At 41.0% G+C, this 14,838-nt stretch overlaps 2 protein-coding genes across 2 annotated transcripts in view; one reads left to right on the plus strand and one right to left on the minus strand.

The window, feature by feature from the left end:
• The window catches only part of dusp12 (dual specificity phosphatase 12), a 28,066-nt gene extending 15,331 nt beyond the window's left edge, over positions 1-12,735 (plus strand). Inside the window, exon 9 of the transcript XR_011311701.1 lies at positions 12,561-12,735. The gene's annotated coding sequence lies outside the window, so the exon portion shown is untranslated. The remainder of the gene's footprint in view (positions 1-12,560) is intronic.
• Positions 1,636-13,049, minus strand: olfml2bb (olfactomedin-like 2Bb). The gene is made up of 9 exons (XM_069715880.1): positions 12,519-13,049; positions 11,128-11,400; positions 10,839-10,946; positions 9,620-9,784; positions 9,284-9,515; positions 8,719-9,201; positions 7,445-7,621; positions 5,416-5,612; positions 1,636-3,701 (listed from the first exon to the last, which is right to left on the minus strand). Exons 1-9 carry the CDS (start codon positions 12,795-12,797, stop codon positions 3,312-3,314), a joined length of 2,304 nt encoding a protein of 767 aa, XP_069571981.1. The 5' UTR covers positions 12,798-13,049; the 3' UTR covers positions 1,636-3,311.
• Between the last annotated feature and the right edge of the window lie 1,789 nt (positions 13,050-14,838).

The following is a 14,838-nucleotide window of genomic DNA, read 5'->3' on the forward strand; positions in this document are numbered from 1 at the left end:
CTCTCCCTTTCTTCATGTCTTTTTTTTCCTCAGTCTTTTTGTTTTCTATAGTTGATTATAACGGTCCTCTTGATTTGTGTGTTTACAAACCAAAGATCTTGATAACCATAAGAACCTCTTTCACTTTCCAACTTTTTTTCTTTTCTTTGTTCAGAGTTTGAGCTCATTGGCAGTCAGGAATGTGTATTTAGATACCACCGCTATCTTGAAACCAGACATTATGTAGTGTGTGTGCGTGTGTTTGTGTGTTTGTGTATGCTGTAAACCAGAACTTCTCCTCTGTGAACTTGAACCGATCGCCTCCTTAGAATGTGCTTTCCAATGTTCGTGTGTATGTATGTGTGTATGTATGTGTGTGTGTGTGGGTGTGTGGGTGTGTGTGTGGTCCCCCAGCTTTCAGACAGTTATAGCAAGTGGGTCAAAGACTGACAGTTGTACAGAACACACACACACACACACACACACACACACACACACACACACACACACACACACACACACACACACACACACACACACACACACACACACACACACACACACACACACACACACACACACACACACACACACACACACACACACACACACACATTCATCCACTGTGCTCGATGAGTCATTTTGAGTATGCAGTGGAGGTGAATGGGCATCTTTCTTCTGCATCCTGCTAGGTGGTCACTCACCACACACACACACACACACACACACACACACACACACACACACACACACACACACACACACACACACACACACACACACACACACACACACACACACACACACACACACACACACACACACACACACACACACACACACACACACACACCAAACCACATAAACATGAGGGTTATATAACTTTTGATGTCATCTCCGGAGGATCCAATCAGCTTCAGTGGAGGAACATTCCTGCTGTAATTCATGCATTTGTAATTAATATGTCGTTTATGTTGCTACATACACCTTGTTTAGTTTTTTCTGAGGTTTAGTTTCTGCCACAGTTTGCTGTGTCCCATTATTTGAAGCTGTTGCTAAAACCCAGTGCCAGTGAGACTGTATCATGGAGAAAAAGGGAGCAGTTTCTTTTACAATTATTTTTCCCTGGAAAGTTTTGGGTATGTGTGTATGTGAGTTCTCTGGAGAGTCCATCATGGGTCAGAAGCTGCAGAATGAGTGCAAAGAGCCCATAAAAAAAAGTCCGTGAAGCAGGTATGAACTCCCATTGTGCTCCGAACACGTGTTCTTCTTATAAATCATTTTGTTTTCAGGCTGTTTTCAGTTGATTTGGACTGATTTCATGCGTAAAGAACTGAGCTGAACTAAAACAAGCCAGACTGGAGTGACATGTAACTACTCTTGGCCTTATCAAGCAGCCTTCATCACCCTGTTTGAATCTATCAGGCTTTCTGACATGTTGAAGGTCAAGACCTGAGCATTCCCAGCTGGAGGTTCACCAGCATCTGGCCCTGTGCTCATTTTCCACCCAAGGATCCTTCCAGTGGCTCTGCTGCTTCCAGGAAAACTAAACCAGACTCCACAAATCATGTCCACTACAAGCTGGACAGGCACAGGACACACAGGGCGGAAAGAAAGGGAGGAAGGCTAAAAAATTATCGTTCACCTTAATGTTTTTGAAACATTTTATTATAAATTAACAAAATAAAAAGCAAGCTTGGAGGTAAGCAGTTAAAATCAACTTTGTCTTTTTTACAAGTGAAGCAGTCGTGCTAGTTTGAAAATGGTTTTAAATGGATGAACTTCCCACCTGAATCTAAAGCTTATGAAGAACACGAATCAGACATACAGTAAAAAAAAACATTCAGTACAAACTTTGATTACGTAAGAAAATAGGCTGCTGCTTTATTACAAAATCAAAAAACAGAAGCTTAACAAAGCTTAACTCAACTTAATAAAGCTTGACTTAAAGTCAAAGTATCCGTTTTTAGTCTCTGTAGTTCAACATTCTTTGGAAAGCTGCTGATTTTTAGAGACTTCATAGGCAAATATGATCTGATGTTGTGCATACATCATTAAAAAGAAACTTTGCCTTTATCTGTTTCACTCTCCGAATGTTAAGAGAATTTACAAAAATATATCAGATATCTTGACTTTTAGTCTCTAAAACACTGGATCCCATGATGCAGTTTTATTAGTTTCATTTAAGAAAGGAGGTTAATTTTTTTTTTTTTTTTTAGGTATTATTTTTCATGCCCTTAGTTTACAAAACAATATTATAAATAATCTAAAGAATGTGATTAACAAAGTCATTTATTGGCTTTTTTTTTTGCACTGTTTCTCAGTGGTTAATGTGCACCAATACAACGTTGTACAGTCTGAATTTCTTCAAACCAATCAGTCAGTCAGACGGATCAGGACGGATGAATAGGGTGGAGATAACAGCAGCACCGCAGCCTGACAGGTGCACATGTAGTGAACTCTGGGCTCCATTCGTACTGTCTGGGGCTGAAAATAGGGACTGGCCGAAGTGCATGTGAGTAGCTGTTGTTTTGGGAAGAACCCTGGACAGCGCTGCGTTGTGTGTTGATCGAGAGACCGACAGACAGAACACGTCACCGGATTGGGTTTCTTGGCTTAATAGCTTTTTGTGGTGATAAATAAAACGTTTCCCTCCGTTGTGGCGATCCACAGGCAGAAGGGAAATAAAGAGTCAGAGAGAGATGGAAATCTGTAAGCAGCTGTTTCGAAACGTCTTTACCTGCTAACTTATTGTGAATTCTTTGATTATTAAATGTAAATAGATAATGCTTTTTGTTTGTGATGACACTTTTGGTCGGTTTTAACAGTTACCACCTCAGCATTGTCCAACATGCTCCCGGCACTGTAGATTTTTTCATTGATGTTTTTCCCCCTGACCTGCCCGAACAGTTTCCTCTGTGTGTAGAACAACCTCCTGGTTTACAAATTAAACACCGCAAACAGTTATACATGGTTTTTCATAAATGACAGGAAGTGTTCAATTTGTTGGAAAAGAATAAGATGTGTGTACATATAGTATATTTACATTCATTCATGTGGCCCGTGAGGTTTTGGGCTTCTCCAAAGATACATTTTCTGAGGTCTCTTGTAAGTGAGTGCTGTTCCTGCTGGTTAATATGATGTTGATGTGTGTTGCAGAGCAGCCGCACACTCAAAACACTGAATCTGACTGATCCACAGTCATTTCAAAATAAAACATCTCTTCATTTCTTCTGTTCCTCTGCTTTGTTTCAAGCTACTGTTGATTTGCTAAGCTACTGAACATCCATCTAACCATCATGTATTCCATCGGTGAGTCAGGTTTTTTTATGCTAATAAGCGAAGATGACATCATACATCATCTGATGTCCGTCATCCCATGCGTACAGCTTCTTGTCCAGCGGGCAGTAGGCCACCTGGGAGGTGTGCGCGTGCATGTTCGTGAATGCCAGGCTGGGAACTGTGTGTGTGAGCGTGTGTGTGTCGAAGGCGTACGTCACGTTGGCGTAGCGACGCTCCATGCTGTCCACCGCGTAAAGCACGCCGCAAACCAGAAAGCTGTTGCCATAGCGACCGCGCCGAAGACCCGTGCGAAAGCTTCGTATCGGCTGCAGGTCTCTAGGGTGGAGGTGGATGAGTAGGATCACCTCCTGGTGGAAGCCCTCAGTGTCCAGCGCCGGATAGAGCAGCCACAGGCCAGACTCATCCACAGCAAATTCAACCTGCAAAACAAAACATTATGGGATTTACACACAACCACATATCTAAAACTCTCATTCCAATTCAAGTTTACATTAACTTCAGGCCTAAAAGCGGCAGATGAACAATGGAAAACACAACCAGTGACTGGTATGTCGTAGTGATGGTCCTTTAACCTGATAATTCATGAATTAATCAGCTTGTTGTTGTGGTTTTAGGACCTGTAACATTACAGCAGCTGGTTATAACACTGATAATCCCACTGTACTGTTCTTACTCAGCACTGAACACCACACAGACAAAGTTAGCGGGTAGCTGGAGAACATAGTTTAGTACCTGAAATGCCAAATAGTTCTTTCAAGTGTTGGTAGAGACCAAAAACAGAGCTAAAAACAGTGAATAATTGACCTACATAGATCAAGTGGACACAAAGATAACTTCAAATGAATGCTAACCTGTTCCATGTTTGCTGGTTATGTAAAAAGACAACTATTTGCTAAAAATACCCCACATTTACATTTTCTCATTTTCCCTTTTTCTTTATTTAAAACCTCGGAAGATCCATTGAGGAGAAACCCTCATTTTAAGAGCTGCTGACGTACAGACATTAAATGAATCCGGGGAGAATTACAGCAATAGCAATAAAAGTAGAATACATGAATTATATCTAAAAACAGGTGAGGACAACTTAAAAGTATGACCATTATAATCAATAGAATTAGCAGTTAAACTTTAAAATTGTTTCAGTGGTACTAATGAGGTCGACTTCAAGTTTTGTTGAAGCATGTTCCAAATATGCAAGTTTTTTATTGACCCAAATGGCTGAATTCAAAAATATTGTTTTATAGAAATGTATTATATGATGGTGTTATTAACAGAAAAAAATGAAAAACTATCTTAATATTTCTTACATTCAAAAACAACATCAATTTAGTCTTTCCACAGTTTAGAAGTTATGTAAATGTTTTGAAGGAGGTTGTAAAGCAGCAGTAGATTTAGTGCGGTGGACTGAATCGAACTACACAGGAATAAAGGACATTGTCATCTGTGTGTAAATGAGAATTATAGTTTTGTTTGGTTTTGAGATTGGACGATAATGATCTAATATAGTTTTTTTACCACCTTCATGGGGAGGGAGGATGTAGGCAGTCTTTCAAACTTTGTGGGAATAATCTGAGAGGTAAAGCAAAGATTAAAAATAAAAGCTGTGCTGCGGATAAAAAAAAACCCCCAAAAAACAGTTTGAATTTTTTATCAGCTGTTGATTTTCACTAATCAAGACATCAGCCATTATTCTATTAGAGACAGGAGGTAAGCTAAAGGAGTAGTTTTCAATCGATGCAAGTAGTTTTAAGGAAGGAAGATGTCTAGGAAGACTATCGAATAACTGACAAGATGCAGCAAACTGTTAAATGCAAATTTATGGCTAGCAGTTAAGCAGCAACTCCACACTTAACCCACAGTGGTGATCCATCATCTCACGCTCCCAAACTAATGGATTCTGTGAATTTCCCAGAATTTTTAATCATTCCTTTGAAGATTTTTTTCCGACACCAGCAGCAGTTGTTTCTGCTCCTTACTATTTGCCCTTTCATGATTTGTAGTTTTTTTTGTTCCTCTTACTGACCTTAAATGACCCTTTGAGGAGTTCAAAATGTACAAACCCAGAGTGTAAATCACCATGCAGGGTTAGTTCAGTTAAATCAAAATGAGAGTGAAGAACACCGTGAATCTTACTTCAGTCTGTGTGCGGTGAACCTGCTCCTCCAGTAAAGCATCGTGTAACGTGGTCCAGGCAGCCACGTATCTGTGTCTCAAGTCGTATCTGATGACGTCCCTGCTGAAGGCCCGGTTGTAGTAGAAAGCTCCGTTAAACACCACGTGGCCCGTTCCAGTGAAGCTGTACGGCAGCTTGTACGTATTACTTGCCTGACCTGAACGGGAAGAACACGCAGAAAACACACATGCCATGCGTGACCGTCAAGGAAAGAAAAGTGTGACCATGGCTTCGTATGACAGTTTTATACAACCATCATTATCTAAAGAAAATATTTTATCAACTCACTGCACCAAAAAAAAAAACAACTGTAATATAACTGCTAGCTCAATGGATACTAATATTTCAAGCTTTCTAACCTCTGAGTACTGGCTGGTGATAAAACCACGTAGCCACCTTCATAACATTAGTGAAATGAGAAAAAAATGTACAAATGTCCATGCTAATGTGGAGATGGCATTATGTCTGTGAAGAAGCAAACATTAGGAATTTAAGATCATGTTTATTTTTGACGTAAGATAACAATTATCTCACTAGCTGTTTGATTTGTGAAGGAATTAAACCTCAATTTTAGTTTCAGTGTCCCATTCCACAATTTATTTTTATTTTCGGCTTGAAAAATGAACGAAATTTATGAAATTATGTGTTTTTGCAGCGCACACATATTCAAATCCCAGGTTGTGCTGAAATCAAAGACCTCAGTTATCAATTGCATGTATCTTTCCGTGTGCACCATTTTATTTATTCAAAGACCTGAGGTCAGATAAGCCCTCTTAGCCCTGCTGATGTTGAAATATCTCTAAAGTTACCGAATTCATTTTAAATTCAAGGATCTGATTATAATCTGTTAATCTAATCTCTATGAAAGGCTGTGTGTTTGCTTTTTTCTCTGTTTCTACTCATGTTTTCGTCATAAATCTATTTTCCTTTTTAATTGGTAATTTCCAGTGGCTAGCAGGGTCTGATATTGGAGTTTTAATTTCAGGACTAAATTACATCACTTGCATGAGTTGTATATATATGTTGTATTAAGTAAAGCTTGTAAGAACTGGATTGATCAAAGTACAAACAATACACAATTTAACTTGTGTTGTCAGACTCATCCAGATCTCATAACATGTTTTTTCACTCGTGTACAGTGTCAGGTTGTTGGAAAATGGAAGACAAATCATTGCTAACAGTTTTAAGTCTACCAGAAACAAAACACAACTTGAAACAAAACCAAAGGTTAACAGAACCTTAATGGGCTGGAAGATGAGGGGATTTAATTAAAAATGAATATTTTCTTGGAGCAGATTTGTTTTAGGAAATTCATTAGATTGATTACGGAGCCTGAAAGTGGGACTCTCTTCGGGTTGATAAGATCTCACATTTTTTTGAAAGTAGATTTGTCTTAAGACCTCTAATTGTACTGACTAAGTGAGCAATGTCCAGATTTTTGCAGCTAATTTATTCGCAGTTGTAAAAGATGGTTTGAAGGGGCAATAGATAGAAAATAAGTCGCGTCTGGTATTAACACTTCGTATTTTAGGAGGTTACAGCGAGAGGCAGTCTGTCTTAGGCTCTCAGAGGCTTCGCCATTTGGCATCAGGAAGTAGTTGGCTTTTTATAACTGATGATTGTAATGTGAGATTGTTTGGATTATTGCTTATCTTCATTTTTAGTATGATTATAGTAGCACTATGTGTTTTTCTGTTCACTTTATGTTGTCATTAGCTGCAAGAAAGATTCGTTTAAATTTATTCAAATAAGGTCTTCATCTAGTTTGTTTGCCACATAAACGGCCTCAGTTTGTTAGATCGCTGGATGCCGAGCTACTGGAGCTAATCAACACTATTTCTTCATATTCTGTGGATAGTTTGAGTTAATTGTTATATTTTTATATTAAAAACTTAAATGTTGCATTGTTAAATTAGACGTGGTTTAATGGTTTGGAACAGTTGAAAATAGATGATGAGTTTATTCTCTTCTACACACATAAACTCATACCTAATTTGAAGGTGTCCATATCTCGGAACTCCAGTAGATTGTTGCTATAGTGACCACTCGTGAGGTAGATGACGTTGCCATGGCCGCGGGCATCTCTCATCCAGGCTCCATCACTGAGTCCATAAGAGTTCTGCTGGACTGGTTCGGAGATGCTAGCTACTGTGTCTTTACACACCGCTGTAGGAACACACACAAAAAGTGACATCATGAGTCGGGATATAAAATATGTGCAATCATTACCAGATGGACTATTATACCATATATACACAGATGAGTCAAAAACAATCATCATCCATCAGTGATGTCATCAACCATCAGTGACGTCACCCGTTGGTTTGTGAACGTTATGAATCCTCCAGTTCAGATTCTGTCCGTCACCATCTTTGCTAGTTCGGAGCGGTTTGGAGCAGGAAGTGACCATATTTGGACGAGCTGGGGGAGGAGCCAGAGGTGGATCTGACCGATCTGACTGGAAACCTGACGATACTACGTCCCGCCCACCGATAGCTGTAACCTGACTGCACCGCAGGCCTGTCAATCAAACAGACACGCCCCCAAAAACAGGTCTTCTTGAATCTTCTTTTCTAATGAATGAGGGATTATTTTCAGATGGACCTCCAGAAAACTAAGAAGAAGGAGTGACTTTAGCTAACAACACCGAGAGAACTGATGGACACATTTTATTCACTTTGGATTTGATGAGAGAAGTTGAATGGGAGTCTATGGAGCCGGAGGCTTTTTGGAGCCGACCTCTAGTGGCACTCGCTGGTATTGCAGCTGAAGGTATCGGAACCATTTTTCAGAGCCAGAAGCCGAGAACACTTTTATATCCAGTCTATGCTCAAAAAGCTATGACCACGCCTGCTGTTGGTCTTTCACATGCCACCAAACAGCTCCAACCATTCAAAGCTGTGACTCTACAAAACTTCTGAAAGTGATCTTCATGTCCTGTAAATTGTTGGAGCAGCACATCCCCCAACACCCTGACACCAGTTCATGGTTTGTCCTTCCGCAGATCACAATAGGTTCTTTCAACTGCTGACCCAGAGCACCCCAAGTCTTCCTATTTGAAAGATTCTCCATCCGAGTTGTCTGGTCATAATAAGTGTTGCTGAGGTCTTTATACCTGCCTGTTTCTCCTGCATCCAACACACTGACCACTTGAACCAACTTACCGTCAAATATCCCAAACCTCGACATGTTGCATTATTCTCAATGTTATTAGTTTCATCTGTGAGTGGTCATCATGTTTTGGCTCATCAGTGTAACTTTACCGGGCTTTTTGGTCGTCTTTAGTTGGTCAGCCGGGCTCTCGGTCCAGCTCAGTCGACTTTTGCTTCCTGGCTGAGATGGAGATGCATCAACGGGTGAACCAATGTTGGTGTCTGAGGGTGAGATGGTCTGCAGGGTGACAGGCATGGGGGGCTGAGCAGCAGCTCTGGTAGTTGTAGTTTGCTGGGATGTGGTTGTCTGTTCGGTTGTCGTTGGTTTTGAAGTTGTTGTCGTGGTGGATTTAGTCTCTAGTTTGATGGTAGTGGGAGCTGCTTTGGTTGTAGTTGTGGTTTGTTGGCTGGTTGTCGGGGGAGCTGTTGGTTTATTTGTGGGTGCAGAGCTGCTCAGAGTCCTTGGCAGGTTCTTGTCTTCTGGTTCTGTGATCACAGCGGTTGAACGTCCGGTACTCTTGGTGAGGAAAGTCCTGGTAGATGGAAGCTGGTCTGCGATCAGCAACTCCACTGAAGCGTTTGTGGTTCGAGTAGCTGTAAGACGAGGACAGACATAAGCAGACAGTTTTCAATACATCTGTAATTTAAGCCATGTTGTCATTATAACAGCTCTTACCATTTGACTTACTGTCCTTTCCTCTCCCCTTCTCATTCTCCTGGTAGCTCTCTACCTCTGCCTTGTAAAAGGTCACACCCCTGATCACCACATTGTTCTTGTCTTTGATTGGCTGCTTTGGCTCCATCTTCTCTTTGATTGGCTTATGAGTTTCTGTCTCATTCCTGGTTGGTTCCTGTTGCTCCAGACCATCTTGTTGTTGATTTTTCTTGAGCGGACTTTCATAGTTCTTCTGCAACATAAAAATGTGTCTCATTTTACAAAGAATATGGCAATTTTGGTACATATAACAATATTGATATTCATCGAGGCTTCTGATTTTCAGATAGTTATCACCTGCTTTTGGGCATAGGCCGCTGCTCCACTTTTAAGTCCTGTATGCTCCAAGTCGTTCACCTTCTTTTTTTTCTGCTGGCTCTTCTTGTCTTTATCCTTTTCTTTCGCTTTTTCCTTCACGCGCTCTTTCTCTCTCGCTTTTTCAGTCAAGTTTCGGATGAAAGCCTGAAATGTACCAAGCGGTTGACATGGAGGGTAAATGTTGAACAGTCTGTCTTGAAGTGCAATTCACAACAAAAGTTTCCACATCCACAGCTGCATATTGAACCGTGGTTGGAGTCCAAGCTGATGGCAATGTCATAAATCTCTCTGGTTTGTACACGTTTAATATATTATCATATTAGGATGAGCCCTAGAACATTTTTCCACTTCAGTAGATGAATATGCAAAGCTACTGGTCTCAAACTTTGCATGAATAATACACCATCTTTAAGTAATTAAAAGAAGTATTGAGGTTCATAAAAAAAACTATCCGATCAAACATTTGCACTAAAAACAACAGACATAAATCACCTCCTCATCTGTTCTCTCTCTCCAAGCCCACATAACTCCGCAGCACACTGATGTCAGATTTTAGGACCTAATTTGATGAAACATCTTCAGCCTCATTCTTAGATTGAATTAAATTAAAATTGTATTGTCACAAACCACTGGCAGATATGTCAGATTGTCAAATTTTCATCCCAGCATGTTTAAGTGCGGTTAAACTGTAGGACAGCTGTATGGGAAGGCTATGTGCACAATCCTCTCTTTGAGGATAAGAAAAGTACAGCTCTTCCCAACAGAAAAGTAGGAACTGGGACAATCAGATTTATTTTTCTTGTCCTGACAATTAAAAATCTCAAGTACATTCTCGTATTTGGAGCTGTAGTTTTCAGCTAAAGGAACACTAAAACGTCCATTTGCTAATTGCCAACCGGTGTCATTCTTCCTTATGGAACAGATATGTAATCTGTAGCTGTTTAGGTGAGAGGTGGCGCCCCGGCAGAGCGTGCAGGAGGATGACAGAAACGTCATTAATATGCCCACCTGCTCGCTGTGAACTCTTTCGGACAATGACTTCATATTTACACGTGGGCTCTGTTGAACATTTCACAGTAGCTGGAGGGGTGAAATCCATTTGCTGTCCTGTCCAACTGATTCAGACGTTTGCGTTCTCACATACAGATCATGTCTGGATTCGGTCAGGGTTGTGTGAAAGCAGCTTGTGTGTGCTCACCCGTTCCATGTTGTCCACCCTGGTCAGCAGCTTGGTGGTGACTGAGTGGAGTTTTAACAAGTCCAGTCCATACAGAGATCCCTCCAACAAGTCAATGATAGTTGCCAGCTAAACAGACAAAACCATAGAGATGAATGGTATGAAGGAGGCATAAAGTCTTGGAAAGAAGATAACTTTTCAAATGGGTAACATCGTTAACTAAAGTTCAAACTCCAAAAAGAGATACAGGAAATAATTTGTCCTCAGTAGCCAACAGAAAAAAACATAAAGTGTGTGTATGTGTTTCTACCTTGATGTCATCTTTGCTCGCCTCCTGCAGTTTTTTGAATCTGTACTCTCCCTCACAAGGGTTAACGGCTGAAGGCGGAGCCATGCAAAGACACTTCTTGCAATCGGTTCCCTTGGTAACGGTCTCTACAGTGTAAAAATCCGAGGACAGTGATGCTGGGTTGCTGTCATGGATACGGCTGCAGTCCGAGCGCTTGATAGGTCGAACAATGCAGCGGCACACACAGTCGGACCCCGACGACACAGTTTTCACTTTGTCATAGTCACCCAGCAACTGAAAGAGAGGGACAGGCTCTCTTCCTCAGTACCTTTCTCAATTCCGGACAGCTCAGAGGAAAGGAAACTTAAAATAAATAATACACTGATCATTACTTTAAATGCATGTCTGACATTTTATATTAGCCTCAGAAATATATGAAGCAGAATTCAAACTAAAAAGAGAGTTGCAGACTGTGAGGTGAAGTGCAGCTGCAGCAGCGGAAAGCCGCCTGGGAGGAAGATCACTGGAGGCGTTTACAAACAGGCACTTTTTGGTTTGGAGCTCATATAGTGTGAAGGATAGGCCTGTTACATAACCAACCGCCAGAGGGATGCAGAGTGCACACACACACACGCACACACGCACACACACACACGCACGCACGCACGCACGCACACACACACACGGCTTTGGGTCTGATTCACCACGTCATTTAAGATGAACAATCTTAAATGATTAAAGGATTAAAACACAGACAAACACAAACCTGTTGAAAGGAAAAATAAAGTACAGACCAACTTTTGCAAACTAAAAACTGCTGTCTTATAGCCACCAACCTCAAATCCTATTTCATATAGCAAATGGGAAATTTAAGGTTTATAGTTAAAAAAAGTAATAAAGTTCAATGGGTTTCTCAGGACTTTTTCAGGCAATTCTCATGTGCTCGTCACTTGATGTAAAGGATGGAAAGTTTTGCTGAGTCAACTTAAAAGTTACAGCGAAGATCTTGTCTGATATGCAGGATTGTTGGAAAAGAGATCAAAGGAAGGGTCCTAGAAAGAGGAAAATCCAGCAGGTTGTGAGTTAAAGTTCAAGGTTTTTAATATGTCCAATTATTATCAAGTTGTTTTTTAATGGCATGGCCCACACAGAATTTCACTTATCAATTCAATTTTACAATCACACATCTATTAATCTTGTGATTAAAAAAAAGTTTTAAAACGGATTATTTTATATGACCAGTGCTGCTCAGTGTTGAATGATGCCGAATAGAAAATGTCTTCTCAATTATTTGAAATCTTTCTTGTACCACCTTTGTGCGTTTGCAGTGTGAAATCTCTCATTAAACTAAATGTTTGTTAATAAAGTTCGGCGTTGAATAAATAAAGCTGTATGAAGGTGCATTCACTGACCTGGCTAATTATATTCTCCTGGTTGTCCAACTCGTCCTCCAGAGGCTCGGCGGCGGGCGGCTGAACAGGAGCGTCTGTCCCCGGGAACTGGTGCTCACCTCCCCGCTGACTGTCCTCCACTTCAGCCGCGGATGGAGCATCTTTGTGCGGCTTCCCCAGCTCTTTGGCATCGGCCGACATCATCCTCTCCTGCGAGGAGCCCGCGCTACTGTCCGCTTCCAGAGCATCGAGTCCGCTCACAGCACAGCATAAAACCAGTAGTGAGAATCTGCGCCACATTTCTCAGAGTTTCACAGAACCAGATAATGAACGTCACTGTGTATAAAAGCAGCCTCAGGTAATTATCAGTTGTTACCAGCAATGACTGCAGGTCCAGTCTGACGGCGCGGAATAAATACAAGCCCACGTATCCAACAATCCATCAAACAACCAGAGGGTTTGTCTTCCCAAAAGCTTTCAAACAATAAAGGTCAGCGGGTCCTCAAATGGTCCACGTTCAGCCTTTACAACTTGCAGACTCAGATCAGGGTTTTTTTTTAGATAAAGTTATGAAATTAAAAGTTTGACCAAAAAAAAGAAAGAAATTATTCAAACTAAAGCACGTTAAATAAAAAAAGAGCTCTAACTCGGTACCGTGTGACGTGTCGCCGGTGAGTTGGGTGGTGCTGACGGAGGAGACAGTCCTCTACACACCGGCCCGGTCCAAGCAGGACTGACTGCGAGGGAAGGAGAGGTAGAGCGCGCGCGCAGGGTAGAGCATGAATTCAGGTTGGACGCTTGAGATTAAAGGAGCAGTGTGTCGGGTTGGTTCAATTCACTCTTAATGCAGCTCTACAGTCAGGACAGAAAACGGATTGATTTAGTTCCTTTTCCACATGGACATGCTGACTTTGCAAAAATGCCAATGTGTTATACTAAAGGGGAGTTTTCTTTATTTAACCCTTTTTATTTAGCCACGGCAATTTTTTTTGTCTGCTGGAAGGAAGACATCAAACCCATTTTGGTGAGGTGACACCAGGAAGCCCGTTTCCAAGTGAGATGAAAGAAAAAAAACATCCGACGAATCGTAATGAGAAATTATCTCCAAATATTGATTTACTATTTCTATATTGTGACTTAATATCTAAAAATAATGAGAACATTTCTCAGTATTTTGACTTAGGCCAACAAATCAGGAAGTCTCATGTACTAGCTATATTAGGGCAGGCGTGGTTTAGGTCAGTGGTTCTCAAACTTTTTTTGTCACGGCCCCACTTTGGAGGAAGAAAAATGTTCACGCCCCACCGCCCCAACAAAATTGTAACAAAGTGGTCCATGTTGGATTTTTATTGAAATAACAACATTTTGTGACTCCTCCATCGGTGCTTTTTCAAATAATAGAATAAAGAAAATTGCAATCACTTTCAAGTAAACCAGATTGCTCCATCAGACAAAAACAAATAAAATGTGCAATCACTTTGTTAGAACAATGCAAATAAAGTTCTATCTGTGCAAATAATAAGTAATATTTGGCCCAAAAAAATAGCTTATTGTGGCTGCAATTAACCTGTTTTGCACTGAATATCTTTTCAAGACAACAATAAAGTGCAACCTGTGAAAAACTAAATACAATTAGTGCAGATATGTGTGAGCTGTCACCTTTTATCAGTATTAGTGGCTGCAATGAGCCTGCTTTTCAATACAAATATTTTTAAAACGGGGTTGCAGACTTGATACGGCCACTCTCAATTCATGCTCAATGTTGAGCTTAGATCTGCATTTTGTTTTGAGAGAGGCAACAGCAGGAAAGCCGATCTCACAGAGGTAGGATGTGGCGAAGGGAAGCAGAATGCCCACAACCCTCTGTCCGATGAGTGGATGGTCCCTCTCCACACCGAGCCAGAACTCACTCAGTGTTAGAGCTGTAAACCTCAGCCTCCGGGTAGAGTCGGACGTGCACACTAAGCTACACGTGAGTCGGCGAGGATCTTGGCCGTCGCGCAAGCGGAATCTGTTAATGGCGTAACGTAAACATTTACACAAAAGTACAGGCATTTTACTTAGTTTTATGTCCGTGTACTTTGTACTTTTGTAATATGTGAACTTCTCAATAAAGTTCTTGAAATAAAAAAATTCTGCATTTCCCCCTGCGCCCCACCTGTAATACCACTGCGCCCCACTAGAGGGACGCGCCCCACAGTTTGAGAACCACTCGTTTACGTGCACTGATGTAGAAAGTAAGTCTGTTGCGGTGCTCCCACCAAGCTTAATTTAGATGTGTGCTTCGTAAAGGTCTACAGTAAAGTTAAAAAGATATTGGCAGATTCAAACTTTCCGAATC

The sequence above is a fragment of the Brachyistius frenatus genome, unplaced genomic scaffold (genome assembly GCF_029030835.1).
Source record: "Brachyistius frenatus isolate BFR_SWC_R1_liver_20210118 unplaced genomic scaffold, ASM2903083v1 Contig_149, whole genome shotgun sequence".
NCBI classification, from domain to species: domain Eukaryota; kingdom Metazoa; phylum Chordata; class Actinopteri; family Embiotocidae; genus Brachyistius; species Brachyistius frenatus.

What these genes read in the sequence shown, in the direction of transcription:
- olfml2bb (XM_069715880.1), bottom strand. Translation starts at nt 12,797, where the DNA reads ATGTGGCGCAGATTCTCACTACTGGTTTTATGCTGTGCTGTGAGCGGA. An exon ending in AGGAGAATATAATTAGCCAG is followed by an intron (nt 11,401 to 12,518) that starts GTCAGTGAATGC and finishes CCTCTCTTTCAG; the next exon opens with TTGCTGGGTGACTATGACAA. An exon ending in TTCACCGCACACAGACTGAA is followed by an intron (nt 3,702 to 5,415) that starts GTAAGATTCACG and finishes TTTGTTTTGCAG; the next exon opens with GTTGAATTTGCTGTGGATGA.